The following is a 21394-nucleotide window of genomic DNA, read 5'->3' as shown; positions in this document are numbered from 1 at the left end:
ATGGAGCTGAAAAATGAATGATTTTTATCCTTGAACTTTCTGAAGCCCCCTCATATATCTATTCCTAGTGAGGGGGGCTGCAGAAAGCACAAGGCTGTGTAGAAGATAAAGTTATAAAGCAGTTTAGGATACTAGTTTTACAGAAATACAAAAATGAGAACCTCTACTTTATATCTCATGTTTTACAACTTATTTTCTCCCCACTAGCATTTTGATGGACTACTGGTTTGGCACTGTAGGATCAGCACTGAACTGAGAACCACAAGGTCAGCAGTTCAAACCCACCAACTGCTCCTTGGAAACCCTATACAGGAGCACTATGAGTCAGAATCAACTCCATGGCACTTAACAATAACAGCATTTTGATGTTAAAAACTGCTTCAGTAGGGGTATCTTTTATTTTCTATACTAACAAATAATACTTTAATATAAAATATTGACCTGGTGATAAACTCCATGAAGATGATTTAAATTCAAACTAACTACTATTGAGATATTTCCGAATTAAGTTTCCTAATTTCCAATGTAATAGGGATGAAGATAGGAATGAAGCTAGAACAAAAGGAGAACAAGATGGGGAGGGAGGTCCATTGTGTGGAGCAGCCAATGATGATGGAAGTGTTGGACACCCAAACGCTAGTATGTATTTTGCTCAGATCTAGCCTACGTGACTGGGCAAATGTTCAAATGGCCTGTTCCTGTTTGTTTATTTATCACTTAATTCACTTTATGGGTATTCTCAGAATTAGAGCAATATGAAAGAGGATTCTTACAGAAAAAAAGAGCCAAAGATGTTCTTTTTTTATCATTTAGGAACTAGGTCATTTATCACTAGCACCAAACCCGCCAAGTCCCATCACAGGCATCCAGAAGAGGGAAGCAACCCCTATTAGAGCGATAATCCTTATCTTTCCTTTCCTTCTCTTTCAACTCAGCCTCCCCATAAGTTACACCAGAACGAAAAGCCAGTAGTTTTTCTTTCCCCAAAGTAGTTTATTTCCTTCGCAACGTAGGCCTTTGCCTTCCATTGTATTTTAGCTGCTAGGCTTGGGCAGGCATGTTCATCCAGTTAACATTGTCTCTCTACGGTGAGAGCTGCTACGTGCAGTTAGTCTCACCCATGCTGTTGTTGTTAAGTGCTGTTGAGTCAGTTCCAACTCATAGTGACCCTTTATAGGGTTTCTGAGGAGCAGCTGGTAAGTTTGAACTGCCAACCTTGTGGTGTGCTGTCTGGTGCTGACTCTATAGCACCATACCAGGAGTCCATTTCTCACTCATAGTCACTGAAATTCCATCTCTGCTTTTCGCCACTAAGACAAAACCTGTAGGAACAATGACCATTGGCTTAAGTCATCATCTACTATTGGTACAGGGTCGCTATGGGTCGGACCCGACTCGATGGCACTTAACAACAACAACAACAACTATTGTTACGTAGCTGATGATTCAGAGCAACTCCTATATAGGGTTTCTAAGGCTATAAATCTTTACAGGAGCAGAAAGTCTATTTTCTCCCATGGAATGACTAGTAGATTTGAATGCCTAACCTTGTGGTTACCAGGCTGCCATTGTTGTTAGGTGTAGTCATGTTGTTTCAGACTCATAGTGGCCCTATGTATAACACAAGGAAACATTGCCTGGTCCTGTGCCATCTCTACTGTTGCTGCTACTGGGTCAATCTATCTCATTCCGGGTCTTCCTGTTTTTCGTGGACCCTCCACTTTACCAAGCATGATATCCTTCCAGGAACTGATCCCTTCTGATTACATGTGCAAAGTATGTGAGATTAAGTCTTGCCATCCTTACTTCTAAGGAGCATTCAGGCTATAATTCTTTCAAGACATTTTTACTAATAGAAAATAAAGTTATTTTGCAAACTTAGGGCAAATTTGCCCATCGAAGTCGTTCTTACACTTTTAGGTGCTCACACCATGGGGCAGTGGGATGATTGGTTTTCATTGGCATGAGTTGATTCCAACTCATGGTGACCCCATATATACAGAGAACTGCTCTGTAGGGTTTTCAAGGGTGGGACCTTGAAAACTGCTGAGCCTGTCTTCTCACACCTATAGAGTGGGTTTGTGCTGTCAACCTTTCTGTTAGTAGTGAAGTACTTAACCATCTGAACCACCCAGGTATTTCAGTGGGACGGTTAATTACTTCCATTTCTTTACAGTGTGTGTGTGCTAGAGGGGAAGAAGATAGGTGGAGATTTGGATGGGGGAGGCAGTGTAGATATTCCTCCTGCCTCTGAAATGGGACAAATATTTGACAGTGTAAAAATGTATTGCTTACTAATCAGTATATTTATTAAGCAATAAGTATTTTTATACTTCTTTATTTCTTAATTACCCAAACACCCAATTAGGAGTTTTAGAGTGGTTAAGGAAAACAGTTTCTTTGCTTTTCTAGGAGAGAGTTGACAAAAGTTTATGGAAATATGGCATTAAAAGATGATGGAATTTGTTCATAAATGTTTGAAACCCACTCTCATTGTTGTCTAAAATAATCAAGTTGGAGAATATTTTAGGTTCAAAACTAAGATGTGGACTTGATCCCAGAAAGTCTTTTCCTAGGATTCTAAGAAGCTTTTACTAATTTTTCCTATTTCTTTTTAAAATTAGCCTTTAAGTAAAGTGTTTCCTAGGCTTTGCCCCCACCCCTCCCACAAGCTCCAGCTCTAGGGGATGGGGCCCAGGATGAAGGGGCATTTCATAGCTACGGGGTAAGATCCTGTGTTCTGCAAACTGACTTCTAAATTTTAAGTAGAGATGGGAGAGCTTATGACTACATTTTTGCTCGGATCCATTTTCAGTTGGAGTCCTAGTATGACGCTGTAGGAAAAACACTGGTCTGCTTACAGCAAGATCAGCAGTTCAAACCTTCTAGAGATTCCTTGGAATCCTGTACAGGGTCAGTGAGTCGGAACTGACTCAACTGCACTTAACAACAGCAACGTCCTCAATTCCCGAATCCTACTTTGTCTTCTGAATGTGGTTGATTAAACAGTAGAGCCAAAGAACCTTTATTTATTGCCTTCTTAGCTTGCATAGTTGGCTTGCAACCTCCGCCTTTCAGACCCAGCCTATGAGGGCGGAGGTTCTTTATCTCCCGGAATGGGCGGGCGCGGCCCCAGCAGGCGGAGATAGGAGCCGGAACTACAGCTCCCAGCATCCCCACCTTCTGCCGGCAGCCGGACCCGGTAGTAGCTCCTCTACTGCAAAGGGATTTACACTTGTGGCTTGTCGGCAGGGTTCTGAATCGCGGGCGCGAGCGTTGCCCGGGGAGATACTGCCTGGAGCATGGCTTTGCACCTGAGCCGAATGAGCACGGGTCGCGGAGCGCTGCGCGCTTGGCCACGGCGCTGCGCAGCAGGTCACATCTGCCGGCTGCCTGGCACGGCTGGCACTGTGCAGAGCCGCGGGATGGGGCATGGCCCGACAGTGGGGGGAGGCCCTTGGAGGAGAACTGGGTTGACCGCGGCGCTGGCTGGGCTCGCGGGGCTGACCGCCGCCGCCTTCGGACACATGGAGCGGGCGGAGATGGTGCCCAAGAGCGCAGGGGCGTGGAGCTCCCAGCTGGGGAGGTCCGAGGAGCAGGACGAGCTGGCCCGCCGTTGCAGCTGCTTCATGGCCCCTCCTGTGACCGACCTGCGTGAACTGCGGGGTAGACAAGACGACATGAAGACCAAGATGGAGCTGTTGATCATGGAGACCCAGGCCCAGGTGTGTCAGGCGCTGGCACAGGTAGACGGAAGCGCCAGTTTTTCCGTGGACCGGTGGGAGAGGAAGGAAGGTGAGGAGGTCGGTCCCTAGCGGGAGGTGGAGTTGGGGGAAAAGCAGTGGGGCTTTTGGTTGCCTGCAAGAAGGGGTCTAGAACTGAGTTGGCAGTGGGAAGTGAGTTTCCCACCAAAGAATTACTTGGAAGGAACACCGCGTCATCAGGCCTCTACTTATAAAATGTGAACCCAGTTCTGCCCTCACGCTAGTGGACATTTAAAAATCTTCACGATTATATAATGACACATTAAATATATTTTAGGAATACTTTCAGCCATATCCACACTTGCTAATGAAGATAATTTTTTTCCCTGCATTTCATCTTCTCTGCGTGCCTTTACATTTTCCATTTAAATGAAACAAGAAGAAGGAATAACCCCATGTTGTGTGTCAAATGACTTTAACAAGAATGAGGGTGTCATTCTGTCAAAATCTTAACATCATTGCTCAAGAAGTACTTCATTGGTTTGTCAGTACTTCCAAATGGTCCCTTGAGATAATTGCCTGCTAGGATATACATCTCTTCCAATGCCAAAAATACCTTAGAATTAAAAAAACAGTCCTTGTAAAGTCACATATATTTGTGACCATGTTATTGTCTTTATAGTGAAACTTCATATCTTTGAAGTCTTCCTGGAATTTTCTAGCAGGGATTATGACAGCAATTCGTCATTGGCATATTTGGAGCTAAGGAGCTCTGGTAGAGTAGTGTTTACAAGTCGGGCTGCCAACCTCAAGGTCTGGCGTTCGAAACTACCAGCCGTTCTGCGGGAGAAAGATTTACAGCCTCGGAAACCCTGTGCAGGGTCACTATGAGTCGGAACCTACTCTACGGTACTTACCAACAACAACAATATTTGGAGCTATGAGACTGTCACATTTGTAGTAAATGGGGTTAAGTTTGCCTTCTATAGTATTTTCCAATCTTGAAATGTTTTCAATTGAAGATCACTGAAGGAGGACACAACCTCTGGTCCTAAACTAAATTTGTGACCCTGGAAAGTTACTTATTATTATTATTATTTTTGCCTGTTTCCTCATCTGTAAATTGAGATAATACTTGTTGTTAAGTGTTGTCGAGTTGATTCCAACCCATAACAACCCTGTATAGGGTTTGCACGGAGCAGCTGGTGAGCTTGAACTGCTGTCCTTGCAGTTCAAACAACTTTGCAGTCAGACGCATTAGCCCCACAGCGCCACGATATAATACTATACCGGTTTTATGATGGTTAAGTGGGATGAATACGTGTAACGACCTTAGAGTATTGTCTGATAGAAAGCACAGAGATGCTTGTTTTAATCACCGGCTGTGTGATCCAGGATTAAGATGTTGTACCACTCTGGGACCTCAGTTTTCTGATTTGTAATATTCAAGGGTTGTATTGGATCATCTTCTGTTCCATCCACTACCAACATTTCTTAGGAATAAAACTAAGCATGAATCCTAGTGAAACAATTGCCCCTGTGACAACTCAAGTGCCAAATGCACTGGTTGTCCCACTCTTTATAGGAGTTCCTGGTTGGTGCAAATGGTCATAAGTCTACCCAGAAGAAGTTTAGAAGAAAGGCCTGGTGATCCATTTCCAAAAACAAACTAATATTCTGACACATAAGTCAGAAATGACTTGACAGTTGGTTGGTTCACGCATTGTAAGGTTCTGAATCCTTTAAAGAGTTCTAGTAGTTACAGTTTTTTAGTTGCCTATAGATAAAATTAAAAGACAAACAGCATATTGAGGGGAAAACATTGCAACAGTATTGTTGGTATCATAGCGAACCTATATAGGGTTTCCAAGGCTGTATAGTCTGGAGCAGACAGCTACATCTTTCTCCTTCAGAGTGACTGGTGGACTTGAACCACCAGCTATGTGGTTCACAGTTCAATGCTTATCCTACAGAGCCACCACACTCCCTTGCAACAGTATGTTGTTGTTAAGTGCCATCGAGTCAGTTCTGACTCACAGCAACCCTGTATAGGAATTCCAAGGAGCGGCTGGTGAGTTTGAACCTCCAACCTTGCATTTCAAACCAACCTTGCTGCCCAGTGCTTTATCCCACAGCAACACACCATGGAGCTTTTAAATTCACTAACAGTAGAGGGATACCTTTCAAATTAATACCTTATAGTTTTTCACTCATGTAATAGCTTTCTCTCATGTAATTGATGGATGGTATTCTGGTGTGGTGCTGTAGGATAAGCACTGGACTAGTAGGTTGATTTGAACCACAAGCTTGACAGTTCAAACTCACTAGCCATTCCTCACTATGAAGTGGAACCAACTTGATAGCACTTAACAACAACATTCTGAACAGTAGTTTATGAAGGGAAGTAGTCTAGTGACTTATTGTAGATGATGTTGTTGTATGCGGTCAAGTCAATTCTGAGTCGTAGCAACTTTGTATAGGATTTCTGAGAGTGGCTGGTAGGTTTGAACACCGACCATGTGGTTACCAGTCCCATGTTTATTGTACAGTGCCACACCAGGGCTCAAAGTTAAACTAGTTTAATACATTTTATATTTAAAAAATAAAACGTGTAATGATATTCTAGATGATTTAGAAATTAGAGGAAGAAAAGAACTTCTAACCCCATCACCTTCATGAAAATGCTGTTTTAGATTTTGTATATACCCTTACATTTTCTCCCCATTTCACATTTCTATAAATAGGAGGTGGTGGTATAAGCTGTGTGCTTCAAGACGGGCGTGTTTTTGAAAAGGCTGGAGTAAGTGTTTCTGTTGTTCATGGAAATCTTTCTGAGGAAGCATCAAGACAGATGAGAAGCAGAGGCAAGATCCTGAAGACTAAAGATGGTAAATGAATTGTAACAGCTTTTAACAGTTCATGCAAAGCTTCCCCCTCCCCCCACATCTTTTTATAAAATACATATTGTTTCTGGAAAATTCTATATGAGTACTTATGCCAAGTAACATGTTCGTAAGTGCCATTGAGTCATTTCTGACTCAGTGACCCTGTATGGGTTATCCGACGAGCAGCTGGTGGGTTTGAACCACTGACCTTGTGGTTTGTATTCCAGTGCTGATCCTACAGTGCTGCACAAATTGCGTTTGGAAAGTAATTGGTGGGTCAGTCGTAGCATTCTCACGCTCCATGTGGGTGATCCAAGTTGGATTCCTGGCCACTGTACCTCATACACCCATTTGTCATTGGGGCTTGCTTGCTACTGTGATGCTGAGCAGTTTTCAAAGGTGCTCTCAAGAGTAAGGTAGACTATCTAGGAAGAAAGGCCTGGTGAACTGTTGCTGAAAAATCAGCCAATGAAAACCGTATATATCACAATGATCGTGGGAGTGGTTGTAAGACTGGGTAGCGTGTTGTTTAGTTGTGCATGGGTTACCCTGAGTCCAGGCAGATATATATAATGACAGCTAACAATAATAATTGCTTATGGAAAATTTTATTTTAAGAGTAAATTTAAAATCTTCTTTTGAAAATTGATTCAGTATCCACATTGAAATTAGTTTGTTTGAATCCAGGTGTTCACAGCTCATTATGTGGTTTGCTTTCTAGGTAAATTGCCATTTTGTGCTATGGGCGTGAGCTCTGTTATCCATCCCAAGAATCCGCATGCGCCTACTATCCATTTCAACTACAGATACTTTGAAGTAGAAGAAGCAGATGGTAAGGACCTCTGGTGTGTGGAAACACTTATTGTGCAAAAATGTTTATTTAAAAATAGGTAAGATAGCATAAGATTTAAACGTGAGAAAGAATAGTCATATCAGGGTAGATGTAATGAATTATGTACTAGGCATGAAAAGTAAGAAGGCTAGTGGCTGGGCTCTGACCTCCCCATCTTTTCTATGATATAATGTAATAATAGTAGAATACACACTGGGTTCTTTGAAGATATAAATCCATTATACTTAAAGGAAGACCTTATGTAAGAGATAAAGTTGAAATCAAGAACCTGCTTTTGGAATGTATTTTCTGTATGCATAGCTTTCCTGTATGCATAGCATTGCTAGTCACAAGTGTTTGTTTTCTTAAGTGCTGTCGAGTTGGTTCTGACCCATTGCAACCCTATATAGGATTTCCAAAGAGCAGCTGGTTGGCTTGAACTACCAACCTTGCAGTTCAAATGGCTTTGCAGTCTGGTGCATTAACCCACAGTGCCACACAAGTGCTTGTCACTGCTTTAAACGGTGTAGCTGATCATGTCTTATGCCTTGTGGGGCCAGCCTGTGTCTCCCATTAGCAGAGCCAACGGTCAGAGCATCTCTGCAGTATCGTACCTACACGTTTTGAGGTCTCTTCAGGTGATGATATTTAAAGTCACTGTATCCATTTTTCTTTTTGAAGGCATTCACAGTTTGTTCAAGCTTTTAATGTTTCAGAGTTGATAACTGGCCTTAATGGGCTTCACTAGTTAACAAAATGGTTAAGTGTTTAGCTACTTACTGAAAGCTTGGTGATTTGAATCTGCCCAGAGATCCCTTAAGGAACTCTGGTAGCATAGTGGTTATGAGACGGGCTACTAACCTCAAGGTCAGCAATTTGAAATTGCCAACTGTTCCATAAAGATTTATAGCCTAGGAAACCCTGTACAGGGTCGCTGTGAGTCGGAACCAGCTTGACAGCACATAACCACCACTAACCAGAGATCCCTTGGAAGAAAGGTCTACTTCTTAAAGGTCACAGCCACGGAAAATTCTATGGAGCAGATTTACTCTGACATTGGGGTCATAATGAGTCTGATCAGTTAAAAGGCAACTGTTTTTCTTCTTTAAACGGATACTGATAACATTTAGACCTAAGTAATGTGTGAAATAGTCGTTCTCAAAAAGTTAAGTTGCCTTTCTCCATAAATTGTGGTAGCAGTGGTTTTTAATCCAGGGAGCATTAGACTCTCCTAGGGAACTGCATGCAGTATAGATGATGGGGCTTCACACTCCAAGATGTGATGGTGATTGTGACCCAGCAGAGGTATATGCAGCCAGAGTTGCGATCCACCTGTATGGTGTTTAACATTCACTCTCATGGTTATAGCATTTCCCTACCATGCAGATCATATCTACTCTGTCTTTTTCTGCCTCTACTTCTTTCCTGTCTAGGCCTTACCATACAGAGTGAAAGCGATTTGATTGTCACTCATTCATTGTCTAATAAATTTAGCTGATAAATGTTTACAAATATGATTAATACTCTGCTGAGTCTCCAAGTCTACATCAGAATCATGTGTGTTGATTGTAGGTAACAAGCAGTGGTGGTTTGGTGGCGGATGTGATCTTACTCCAACATACTTGAACCAAGACGACGCAGTCCATTTTCACAGAACTCTAAAGGACGCTTGTGACCAGCATGGTCCAGATCTCTACCCCAAATTTAAAAAATGGTAGGTAAAAGTATTGAACTTACCTGGATCCTAAAAGCATATTCCATTTTGTTCCCTTGTGGGTCCCAAAGGTAACGGTTTTGTCACTAAGCACCTTCTTCAACTTGTGAAGATTAAATTTTGCTCACCAGATTTGGAATATCAATCTTAATATTTTTAAATAAATTATTTATAAATATGTGTATGTATATGATATCAACTGGACTCCTAGTATGGTGCTGTAGAATTAAGTACTGGACTATGAACCACAAGGTCAGTGGTTCAAATCCACAGCTGCTCCTAAGAAACCTTGTACAGGGTTGCTATGAGTCGGAATCGACTCGACGGCACTTAACAACAACAATAATATCAATATGGGCTGCAGCATCTCTCTTTTTTGATCCCAAGTGATTTAGAATGGTAGAATATTAACTTTACAGAGGAGTAATCTATGCTCGAGGACCAGGGGTTTTGTGAATATAGGGTGGGCTATTCACCATCCCAGATGAGAACTGGTGTTTTGTTGTTACTGCAAAGCAATGATCACAGAACTACTAAGAGGAGGTGTAAAAAGACCAGAAAAGAGAAAAGTGCAACTGAAGACTTTAAGTAAAGAAAGTCCAATGATAAAGCAAGAAAAGAAAAAGAAACAAAAGACCAGGAAAATTTGGTAGATATTAAATGTGGTCCTGGCATAAAATGTTTGGAATAAAAGTACTGTGCATTGCTTAGAGGTAATTGATTTAAAGAGGTTTTCTTTAATAGAGAAAACCAAGAAGGGTTTTTGGGTGCTTTCTTTGTTCTTTTTATGCTTTTAGAGCTAATAATTGGGGAAAGTTGATGTTATTTCTGCAAGAGCATAGATTCCTGTGTTAAAATTCTCAGAAAGGAAAGAAGAAACATTTGCATATCCTCTTGATTTCATATAACCACTGAGAACTACACAGCTATGGACACATGCATATATGAGATGGAGGTTTCTTTTTTGTTTTTTATCTCTCCCTTAAACCATTATCCTTCCAGGAGAAGGACTGGTTTACTCTTACAGCTGTTAGTGAGATGACTTTAAACATTTTTTATTTGATAAAATATCTAAAACTAGGCTAGATTAAAAAGTGTTTTTTTTTTTTTTTTTTTTGTAGAACTTAATTTTATAGAGATATTTTGAAATGCAGGCAGTCTTTGGATTATGAATGAGATCTGTTCCTACTGGTATCTTTAAGTCTTTAATCTGGGATTTCAAGGTGAGTTGTTGTTAAGTGCCGTCGAGTCGAGTTGCGACCCATAACGACCCTGTATGGGGTTTCCAAGGAGCAGCTGGTGAACTTGAACCGCAGGCCTCTGGACTTTGCAGTCTAGCACATTAACCAACAGCGCCACACCAGGAGTCCAGTAGATGAGTTAGAACAGGTTAATACGGTTCTTAATTATTTAGCCTTTAGTGCAAAGAATGGCTGGATGCCTTTACAATGATTGCGTAGCAAGTGTAGCTGATTGTGATGAAGAATTTGTTGAGAATAGGAGTTAATTCAGTCGTGTCGATGTGGAGGCAAATTTACATAATATTAAAGGACAATTACAAGTTGTCAGTATGTCAGGTGTTTGTAAACCAGGGACTGTATTTAAAATGATTTAGGTTAAAAGTTAATTTCACTACCTTGTTCAGGATATACTTTCTTAGCTAAAGTGTACATGTATTGGAAAGCCAACAAGTCACAATTAAGATGAATTATACCAGCACAGCAATTTTAGGGATTTGCTCTCTTTTTTTTGCCTTTTACAAGTAGTTAAGGCTATTTTTGAGGTAACCTTTGAAATTGCTTTCAGTTTTTGTTTGTATAGGTTTTTATATTAAGGAGCCCTGGTGGTACAGTGGATTAAGCTCTGGGCTGTTTACTAGAAGGTTGGCAGTTTGAACCCACCAGCTACTCCAAAGGAGAAAGATAAAGACAATTTGCTTCTGTAAAGATTTATAGCCTTGGAAACCCCATGGAGCAGTTCTACTCTGTCCTATCAGGTCACTATGATTGGAATTGACTCGATGACAGCAGTGGCTTTGGTTTGGGTTTTTCTTTTACAGAAATCATCAAAAGAACTATTTCCAAGATGTAAATCATTCTACACCTTTAGCTTAGGAAATTTCTTCTTAGAAAACCCATTCTAGTACACAAAGAAGGGGAAAGACTCAAGGATCATTTCATATGGTAGCTCATATGTGCAAAACTGAACATGACAGAAAACTTATTCTCTGAACATTTCTTTCCACCATCTCTTGCCTTGTCATGCATGCTGGATCTTGTTTTGTTGTTGAAGAGATTATCTACTGTACCTCTCTTTGTTGAGTAGACAACAGTTTCCAGAGAGTTCGGGGATATGCAGCCATTCACAGACCGGGTTGGTGTCATTGTTGGTTGAGAATTCCAGTCTCCCTGCATCATGCAAAAGCCACAATACCACCTGTTTCAAGAAATACAGTATCAATATTGGACTTTGGATTTTTATTTTCACTAAAGTTCTTGGAGTGTCATATCCTTCAGAAAGACTTACATTAAAAATTGCCTTGTTGCTTTGCAAAGCATTTCCTACATTGAGAATCTCTGCAAGACATCTGTTTAAAGTCCTAGTTTCTTTTTCATAGTTAAATACAAAGTACATTGCTCAAGGGTGGTGTTCTAAATGGAAACTTTCATTCACATCAGTTTTCACGTCTTTGTTTTGTCTTCCCTTTGACCCCTGTTTTGCATTTCCAGGTGTGATGATTACTTTTTTATCGTCCATCGTGGAGAACGGAGGGGCATCGGTGGGATCTTTTTTGATGATCTTGACTCTCCATCCAAGGAAGAGGTGTTTCGCTTTGTTCAGAGCTGTGCCCAGGCTGTAGTTCCTTCATATATTCCCCTTGTGAAAAAGCACTGTGATGACTCATTCACTCCCCAGGAAAAGCTGTGGCAGCAACTCAGGAGAGGCCGGTGAGTGATATGAGAGTAAACTGTCTCCTTGCATAACTGGGGAAAAGGGAGCAGCAGTAATGATGGTGGCTGCTGTGTTGTGTTCGACAGATACTTTGTAATGATAGTGTTAATGACTACCAAGCCATGCCATTGCCATTGAGTAGATTCCAACTCATAGCGACCCTGTAAGACAGAGTAGAACTGCCCTGTAGAGTTTCTAAGGCTGCCCTCTGTGTAGAATCAGACTGCCACATCTTTGTCCTGTGGAGCAGCTGGCGGGTTTGAAGCACAGAACCTTTGGTCAGCAGCAGAGTGCTTAACTGCTGAACCACCTGAGTTCCTGTCTTGTTAATATCCTAATTCCTTTTTGTAAGCAGATGAATATTACATGAATTGCATTCAATGAATATTAAAAGACACATTGTATATATTATAAAAATAGTGACATTTATTTAATTCATCTTATACATTAGAGACTGACGGTAAGTAAGCTGAATTTAATTAAGCTGATTTCTTTTAGGTAGTCTTCTAGTAGCACCCTCCAGCCTTAGCAAAGATGTGGTCATCATTTAATGTTTTTGCGGGATGGTAAATTTGGAATCATACCTCTTTTCATTCATCTTATTGGTGCTATGAATGTCTGAGTTGAAATGATTTAAAAATTATACTTAAGGATAATATTAATTATGGAACCCTTACAATGTGCTAGCTACTATTTTAGACACTTTGAATGTAATGTTATCAACAGACTTATGAGGTAGGTCTTACACATGACAAAACTTATAAAGGTAAGTCCCTTGTGCAATATTGCACGCCCAGTAAATCTAAGATTGCAGACAAACTTTCTTACACACAAAGGAAGTTAAGCAGTTGAATCAGGTTTGAGCATCTTACCATGATACTCACTTTAGCCAGCCTGCTCTATGACTGAGCTTGGCGAGCTGAGGTCATCTTCAATCATGTTATTTCTGTTAGGTACATGTTGTTGTTATTAGGTACTAAGAGTTAGTTCTGACTCTTAGTGACTCTATATACAACAGAATATACACTGTCAGGTCCTGTGCTGTTCTTACAATTGTTAATTTTGAGCCCATTGTTGCTGTCACTGTGTTAATCCATCTTGCTGGGTGGGTCTTCCTCTTTTTTTGCTAACCCTCCACTTTCCAAGGATTCACTGTCTGTGTTGTACAGTTCTATGGCTTTTGACAACTGTTGTTATTATGTGCTGTGGAGTCGGTTCTGACTCATAGCGACCCTGTACAGAGTTTCCAAGGCTGTAAATCTTTATGGGAGCAGAAAGCCTCATCTTTCTCCCACGGAACAGCTGGTAGTTTCAAACTGCTGACCTTGTGGCTCACAGCCCGATTGGTATGCTTTCACCATTACAGTGTCATGAAGAATAGTTTCATTATCCTATAAATTGCCCTGTTCTCCACCTGTTGATGCCTCTCCCCTCCCTTTCAAACCCTGTGCAATCACTGAGCATTTCACTGTCTCAGCAGTTTTGCCTTTTCCAGGATGTCGTTAGTTGGAATCATGTAGTATGTAGCTTGTTCACATTGACTTCTTCTACTTTACTGTATTCATTTAAAGTTCTTCCCTTGTGTTTTCATATCTTAATAGCTCATTCGTTTTGTCAATGAATACCATTGCATTGCATGGAAGTACCACAGTCCAGTCACCTATTGAAGTATCTTGGTTGCTTCCAATTTTTGGCAATTATAAATAAAGGCACTGTGAACATTTGTATATAGGTTTTTGCATGGAATTTTAAGTTGTTTGTTTATTTGGATGATAAGGGATTTTTAAAGTTCCATTTGTGGGTATATCTTTGCATGTCTCATATCTTTTGAGTTTGACAGAAACATGGAATGTTAGATTAATTTTCTGTGGTGTGGTGTGTGACTGTTCGTCAAAGGGACCCTTCTTTTCTGCCACCCTTATCTCTGAGCTTTAAGAGAGCCATACCTTCTGGTGCTTAAGATAACCCCTGTTATTTACTGGCATTATCAGCACTTTCTCCACCTCTTTGTACTATGTTCATAACCCCTTATTTGTATGCTTTCCAGATTATTCTTCCCTTCTACCAAGCTTCCCTTGCAGTGGCTAGCCTGGTTCCCTTTGGACTTTACAATCTCTTATTTTGCAGTCTTATCTAGTCTCTAGCCCTTGATTACCACCATTCTCTCCCTGAGTCCTTGAACTTCACTTTCTTAGTCACTTTTTTCTTAGAACAATGGAAAAGAGATCTGTTAACTTATTTTTGTTTTGTTTCATCTTTTCTTCGGGAAGGAGGAAGTGGATAATATCTGGAGCATTAGTTACATTGAAAGGAATGAGCAAAGGCCCAGCAGTTTCCAGCAGCTTGGAGAAGCTAATATGTGGAAAGGGTCAGAGAGACCAGATATAAGTGGAACCTGGTGGGAGTCAGAGAGGTTAATGTAAGGAATGGGCCTACAAGAAGTGCAAGGAATCAGGGTACTACAGATTGATCACAGTATAAAAGTTAAGTGGATCAGATCAGATGAAATTAATTTAGGGAGCTCCTTAGGCCTTTGTACATGTTGACACAAATTATAGAAACCAACCATGGTCATGTTTTAGAAAGATAAGATCAGGAATGAAAAATATGGCTGAGGCTGAAATTTTTTTCCAGAATCTTAGTGAGGAGGAAGTTAAGAAGGTACTCTTATCTTTTGAAACAGGCTGAAGAAAATATTAAATGGTTATTGTGCACAAAATTCAGTCAACAAATAGTGGATACTAAGAAGGGATCCACGGATACAGTGTATTTAAATTTTTATAAGGCCTTTTGCAAGTTTCCACACAAAATGATACCTTAAAAAAATCTTTTAAGTGTCAAGTAGAGACTATTTTGATTTTGTGGACTTAAAGAAAGGTGCCCTGATGGCTCAGTGGTTAAGTGCTTGACTGCTAACTGAAAGGTGAGCTGAAACCTGAGGCAGTTTTCATCCATAAAGATTCCAGTCTTGGCAATCCTGTGGGATACTTCTACCCTGTGCTATGTGGTTGTTGTGAGTAAAATTGATTTGATGGCACAGGGTTAAACTTAAACAGAGGAACCAATGGAATACATATTTTTTTAAAATCCGAATCAGCCCATAGCTCTACTGATGTAAATTGAGAAAAGTTTAGTGAAACTTAAGAATTCTGGATCATTCTAAATTCTTTTGGGTAGTAGTAGAAGTTATCCTTTTGAAACTGGGGAGGACAGACCATTTCACAATGTATAATGTATACATTCACAAAATATACCCTGATGTTAAAGGTAGGCACAGACTTTAGGCTAGGTGGAAACTAGATATGACTCTGTAGTAGATAAAAAACTAAAGCACTGGGCCAGGTTTTTCCTGATCTTAAGGGTGTTTTTCTAGAAATAAAAGCAAAAATTAAGCACTGTAATGTAAACACCTCTTTTTTAGTATGATTGCTATTAATACACAGAAAGATTGCATTTTATCACCATTTACTGGTGTGTTTAACGACTTTAAAAAAGGGAATATCAAAATATATTAGTAATTATAAATGCATTACTGTTAGCTATATTTGGTTTTTCAGTTGCAAACGATTTAACAGTTCTAGTAAAAGTACTTTCTTAGAATTACATGCAGTGAGATGAAATCCTGGCTATGAAGTGTCTCAGACTATGGAGATAGCCAGCAGGAGCTGTGCATTTTTATAACTACATATTTAGGAAAACCTGAGAAAGGATGCCAGTTCAGTTGTCGTGTCTTCAAGTTTGCTGCTTTGGGTCCGTTCTGCTTGTTTATTGGAAAATATAACCTTGTTTTATAACTGTTCTGTGCTGGGGCAGACTCTAGATCCTATTGTTTGGTTGGGAGAGAATACCCTTTTATTCATGCTCTTCCAGATGGAGAATGCTCAGTTGGTTTCAAACTGCTGGTCTCTGAACCAGCTCCGTCTGCCTGAGGAGGGGCAGTGAGGGAAACCTGGCCCTACTTCAAGCATTTACTATAAGCTAATGTTAAGATTTTACTCAGTTTACCTTAATGTCGTATAATGTCTTTGTGGCAGATATGTGGAGTTTAATCTGCTGTATGATCGAGGCACAAAATTTGGCCTCTTCACTCCAGGATCCAGGATTGAAAGCATCTTGATGTCTTTACCTCTCACTGCCCGGTAAGAAGATAACCTTAGTAGTTAACTCCTCTCTTTGACTCCCTAAAATATGAAAGTTAACAGCCCAAATGCCTAACCTGCTTTTTAGGCATTTGTAGGAAAGTGGGTGGTATATGATAAACATTGGACTGCTTACCAGAAGATTGGTGATTCAAACCCACCATTAGCTCCTTGGAAACTCTGTACAGTCGCTGTGAGTCAGAACTGACTCAGTGGCACTTAACAACAACAGCTCAGGAAAGTCAAAATCAAATAATTATGGAAAATCAAATGGGATTTTTAAGTGCTATAGGATGAATGGTGTAGCTTGTGTGTGAGAATAGAGGAAGCATAGAAGAAGTGAGACGGTAGGGTGATGGTGGGATCTAGGGGAGCCAGGTTAACCTTTCCTAGTTGGTAATGATCTGGGAAGAGCTATGGTGGTTGGTGGTGATTGTGTGCAGTTGAGTTGGTTCCAATGCATAGCAACCCGGTATAGGGTTTCCGAGGCTGTAAATCTTTATGGGAACAGAAAGCCTCATCCTTCTCCTATAGAGCAGCTGGTGGATTTGAACTTCTGACCTTGTGGTTAGCAGCCCAGTGTGTAACCCACTATAGTACCAGGGCTCCTTGGAAGAGCTATGGTGTTGTTAAGTGCTGCTGAGTCAGTTCCAACTCGTAGTGACCCTGTATTGGGTTTCCAAGAATGGCTGATGGGTTTGAACTGCCAACCATGCTGTTAGCAGTACAGTCCTTACCCTACAGCATGGAAGAGCTATTGTTGTTAAGTGCCGTTGAGTCAGTTCCGACCCATAGAGGCCCTGTATAGGGTTTCCAAGGAGTGGCTGGTGAGCTTGAGCCGCTGACCTTGCAGTTCAAACCAACTTTGCAGTCCAGCACATTAACCCACAGTACCACACCAGGACTCCATGGAAGAGCTATAGGCTTAGTAAATTTATTGAATGTATCAGCTTTTAAACTTAATTATATTAGAAATTAATGTTCTTGGTCGAAGTATCTCACTCCCCAGGAGAAGGTATGCAATCTCTTTGAAAGAATTGAGAGATATTTCAGGAATGCAACATTCTCTCTCTGCTTCATGTCTCCTTTAGTGGGCATCCATAAATGTTCATGCAGTTTGGTTAGAGAAGTTTAAAGCCACATCTATATTTTTGTTGGTGCAGTTAGGTGAATGGTATTAATATTTATAGTTGTTTTCTTGGCTATAAAAAAAAGTAAGAGGGATATAGATATGTGCCCAGACTGAAACAGGAAAGAACAGAAAAAATATAGCTTGCTTCATTGCTTCATTGGATGGTATTAGAAGTCTGCCTCGCACTGTGCTGCTGACTAGGTTTAGCCTTGTGAGATAAGTACTCTACAGTCAGCACTGCCTTCAAGATGGCATTGGCTCTGTCCTTGTTCAGCCAGAGTTTTCAGGATCTCCTGTTCTTGGCAGAAAGCTCACACACATCACTGTTCCATACTTAAGCCACTCTAGAGGGCAGATGTGAACAAAGTGGACCCTTAATTATAATGCAGAGCCAAAGCTGCAGATATGGGTTGATGCTAAGCCAATCCTTTGTTCCATCGAATACAATTGACACACCAGGCTACTTTTAGTTTCTTCTACGGTAAACCAAGGGTGGAGAATATCTGGCCCATGGGCCATTTAAGGCCTGCAAAATCATTTGATTTGGCCCTGCCAAGGAAAACTACAATTCCAGGTGTTAACGTTGTCGTTAAGTGTTGTGGAATCGGTTCCAACTCATAGCAACCCTGTATAGGGTTTCCAAGGAGCAGCTGGTGGGTTTGAACTGCCAACCTTGTAGATCAAGCAGACCTTGTGGTCTAATGCATTATCCTGCAGTGCCACACCAGGACTCCAGCCATCACATCAGGGGTGAGCTCAGTAAATGTTTGACCAAATATAGCAGGCTAATTTTTAAGTTGATAATTTTGTATGGCCTGCCAATGATGTTATAAATTTTGGCAGAAGAAAGGTTCCCCACCCTTGCCCAAAACCAAGGATCCGTGATACCACAACAGTCAAGTGCTCAGCTGCTAACTGAAGGGTTGCTCTGCCGGAGAAAGACCCAACTTTTTGCTGTCATAAAAATTGTTTTTATTTAGTGCCAGTGAGTTGATTCCAACTCAGAGTGACCCTGTATAGGGTTTCCAATGAGCGGCTGGTGGGTATGAATTGCTGATGTTGCAGTTATCAGTTCAGTGCTTATTTTACAGTGCCACACCGACCTAGAAAACCCTGTGGGGCAGTTCTGTTCTTTCACATGGGGTCACGTCAGTCTAAATAGACTTTTCGGCTCCTAACTTTAATTTATTTGAAATTAATATACTTATTATCAGTAGAAGGCATGAAAGCTCTTTGAAATAATGAGAGATTTCAGGAATGCAGACTGAGAGCCTAAAAGACCCATCTGCACTTTGTTCACTTCTCCCTTTTGGGTGGCTTGAGTGCATAACTACAACATGGCCTGAACCTGGGGTCTCTAAGTGTAAGGCCTATGGGTCAAATCCAAATCACTGTAGTCTGTATATAGCCTTAGATTTAAGAATGGAGTCCCTGTGTGGTATAAGCAGTTAATAAATTTAGCTGCTAACCAAAAGGCTGGTGATTCAAATTTACACAGAGATGCCTTGGAATGAAGGCCTGGTGATCTACTTCTGAAAAGTCAAGCATTGAAAACCTTATGGAGCACAATTCTATTCTGACACACATACGGTCACCATAAATCAGAATCAACACTATGGCAATTAGAACTAGAGAGCTAAGAATGGGTTTTACATTTATCAAGGGTGTGTGGTGCTGTGGGTTAATGCGCTAAACTGCAAAGTCGGTTTGAACTGCAAGATTGGTGGTTCAAGCTCACCAGTCGCTCCTTGGAAACCCTATACAGAGTCGCTATGGGTCAGAACCATCTCAACAGCACTTAACAACAGCAACAAAAACCACAAGGATCCCTGATGTGGTGCAGTGGCTTAATGCGTTGGGCTGCAAGGTTGGTTTGAACCTCAGAGTCTGTGGTTCAAGCTTATCATTCGCTCCTTGGAAACAGTATACAGGGTTGCTATGAATTGGAACCGAATCAATGGCACTTACCAACAACAACAAAGACCACAAGGAGTCCTGATATGGCGCAGTGGGTTATGTGCTGGACTACAAAATTGGTTTGAAACACAAAGTTAGCGGTTCAAGCTCATCAGCCACTCTGATTGCTGTGGGTCGGAACTGACTCTGCGGCACTTAACAGCAACCACAACAAAAGATCATAAGGGGAGTGCAGTGGCTCCATGATAAGCACTGAACTGTGAACCACATGGTCTGTGGTTTGAGCATGCCAGGTGCTGTGCAGGTGAAAGATGAGGCTTTCTGGTCCTATGAAAATTTAAAGCCTTTGGAAAGTCTACAGAGGGTTGCTATGTGTTGAAACTGACTCAGCGGCACGTAACAACATCAAAAACCACAGGGTCAGCAATTCAAACCCACCAGCTGCTCCTTGGAAAGCCTATATAGGGTTACTATGCGTCAGAACCAACTCAACAGTACTTAACAACAACAACAAAACCCCACACAGAATCAAATGATATTCAACAGAAACTATATGGAGCTTTTTAAAGCCAGAAGTTTTTCCTCTTGGTTCTTTACAGATGCTTGTCAAGCCTGATCAAAATCTGTTTTTCCGAAGCTTCATACTGTAGGTTGAATTTTCTCCATTTGTGCATACTACATGTGACATTATTTGCTTAGTATTCTACACTACACCTACATACCTTTTAAAAATTAAAATTTAAAAAGGAAAATCTTTAATTGAGAAATTGGTAATACTTTACCATAATTGGAAAGTACCACATTGCAATAAATATAAATATAGTAAGCTAGGAAGCAGAAAATTATTTTAGCTCTGGGATAATTGATACTAACCAACGTATAACCAAGAAATATTAAGAAACTCCTGATTCTTTTGTTGTGCTGTTGAATAGATTCGTAGTGACCTTAAAGGATAGAGAAAAACTGACTCATTTGGGTCTCCAATGCTGTAATGTTTATGGTATGGCGCTATGGGTTAATGTGCTGGACTGCAATGTTGGTTTGAACCGCAAGGTCGGTGGTTCAAGCTTACCAGCCGCTTCTTGAAAACCTATACATGGTTGCTATTGGTAGGAACCAACTTGATGGGACGTTAACAACAACGTTTATGGGAACAGATCGTCAGGCTTTTCTCCCCTGAAATGGATGTTGTGTTGTGTTATTGTTGTTGCTAAGTGCTATCGAGTTGGTTCCGTCCCATAGTAACACTGTGTAGGGTTTCTGAGGAGCAGCTGGCGAGCTTGAACAGCTGACCTTGTGGTTCAAACCAACTTTGTAGCCCAGCGCATTAACTCACAGCGCCACACCAGGACTCCATGAAATGGATATTGTTGTTAAGTGCTGTCAAGTCAGTTCTGACCCACAGCGACCTTGTATCAGGCTTCCGAGGAGCAGCTGGTGAGCTTGAACCACCGACCTTGCAGTTCAAACGGCTTTGCAGTCTGGTGCATTAACCCACAGTGCCACACCAGGACTCCATGAAGTAGATGGTGGGGTCAAATTACCAATGTTTGGTTGGCAGCTAAGCACGTAACCACTATGCCAACAGGGTTCCCATGTCAGGCGCAGTGAAGATAAACGTATAAAGCATTTTTTGCTATTTTAGAATTTTCCTGTTATTTATAAACTTTTCATTTACTTAGAAATAAAAAGTAAAGAGGTATGTATGTCAGTGATTTCTTGTATCATTATTATATTTCTTTCCTTCTGTTTTGATCGTACACAGATGGGAGTACATGCATTCACCCTCAAAGAATTCCAAAGAAGCTGAAATTCTGGAAGTTCTGCGCCATCCAAGGGATTGGGTACATTGATTTAGGCAGAGCAGCCATGCTATGCTGGGGCCTGGAGGAGTGTGTGTCCCCTCTCCTTGGTTGGCACCATGGCCACTATGTAGCAATTTGTTACCTGTGCCTTAGTGATTCCCAATTTTCTTAACTCTGGGTCCACCCCCTGTGCAAGGGGTAAAATATGTTTTAAACGCCACAACTTTCTGTTGTATCCTGCCACTGTCAGACTGTTTAATGGTGAATTGTTTGTTCTTTACAGCCATTTTTGTTTTTAAGTATCATCGAGTTGA

General features: G+C 41.0%; 1 protein-coding gene across 1 annotated transcript; it reads left to right on the top strand.

Moving 5' to 3' along the window:
* The first annotated feature begins 3342 nt into the window (after positions 1 to 3342).
* On the top strand, positions 3343 to 21128 carry CPOX (coproporphyrinogen oxidase). The gene is made up of 7 exons (XM_006868602.1): positions 3343 to 3795; positions 6449 to 6592; positions 7311 to 7421; positions 8994 to 9135; positions 11865 to 12083; positions 16122 to 16226; positions 21041 to 21128. Exons 1-7 carry the CDS (start codon positions 3426 to 3428, stop codon positions 21126 to 21128), a joined length of 1179 nt encoding a protein of 392 aa, XP_006868664.1. The 5' UTR covers positions 3343 to 3425.
* The last annotated feature ends 266 nt before the right edge of the window (positions 21129 to 21394 follow it).

The sequence above is a fragment of the Chrysochloris asiatica genome, unplaced genomic scaffold, assembly GCF_000296735.1.
Source record: "Chrysochloris asiatica unplaced genomic scaffold, ChrAsi1.0 scaffold00120, whole genome shotgun sequence".
In the NCBI taxonomy this organism is placed as follows: Eukaryota; Metazoa; Chordata; class Mammalia; order Afrosoricida; family Chrysochloridae; genus Chrysochloris; species Chrysochloris asiatica.
Note: the sequence above shows the minus strand (reverse complement) of the source record. Positions and strands in the feature narration are given on the sequence as shown.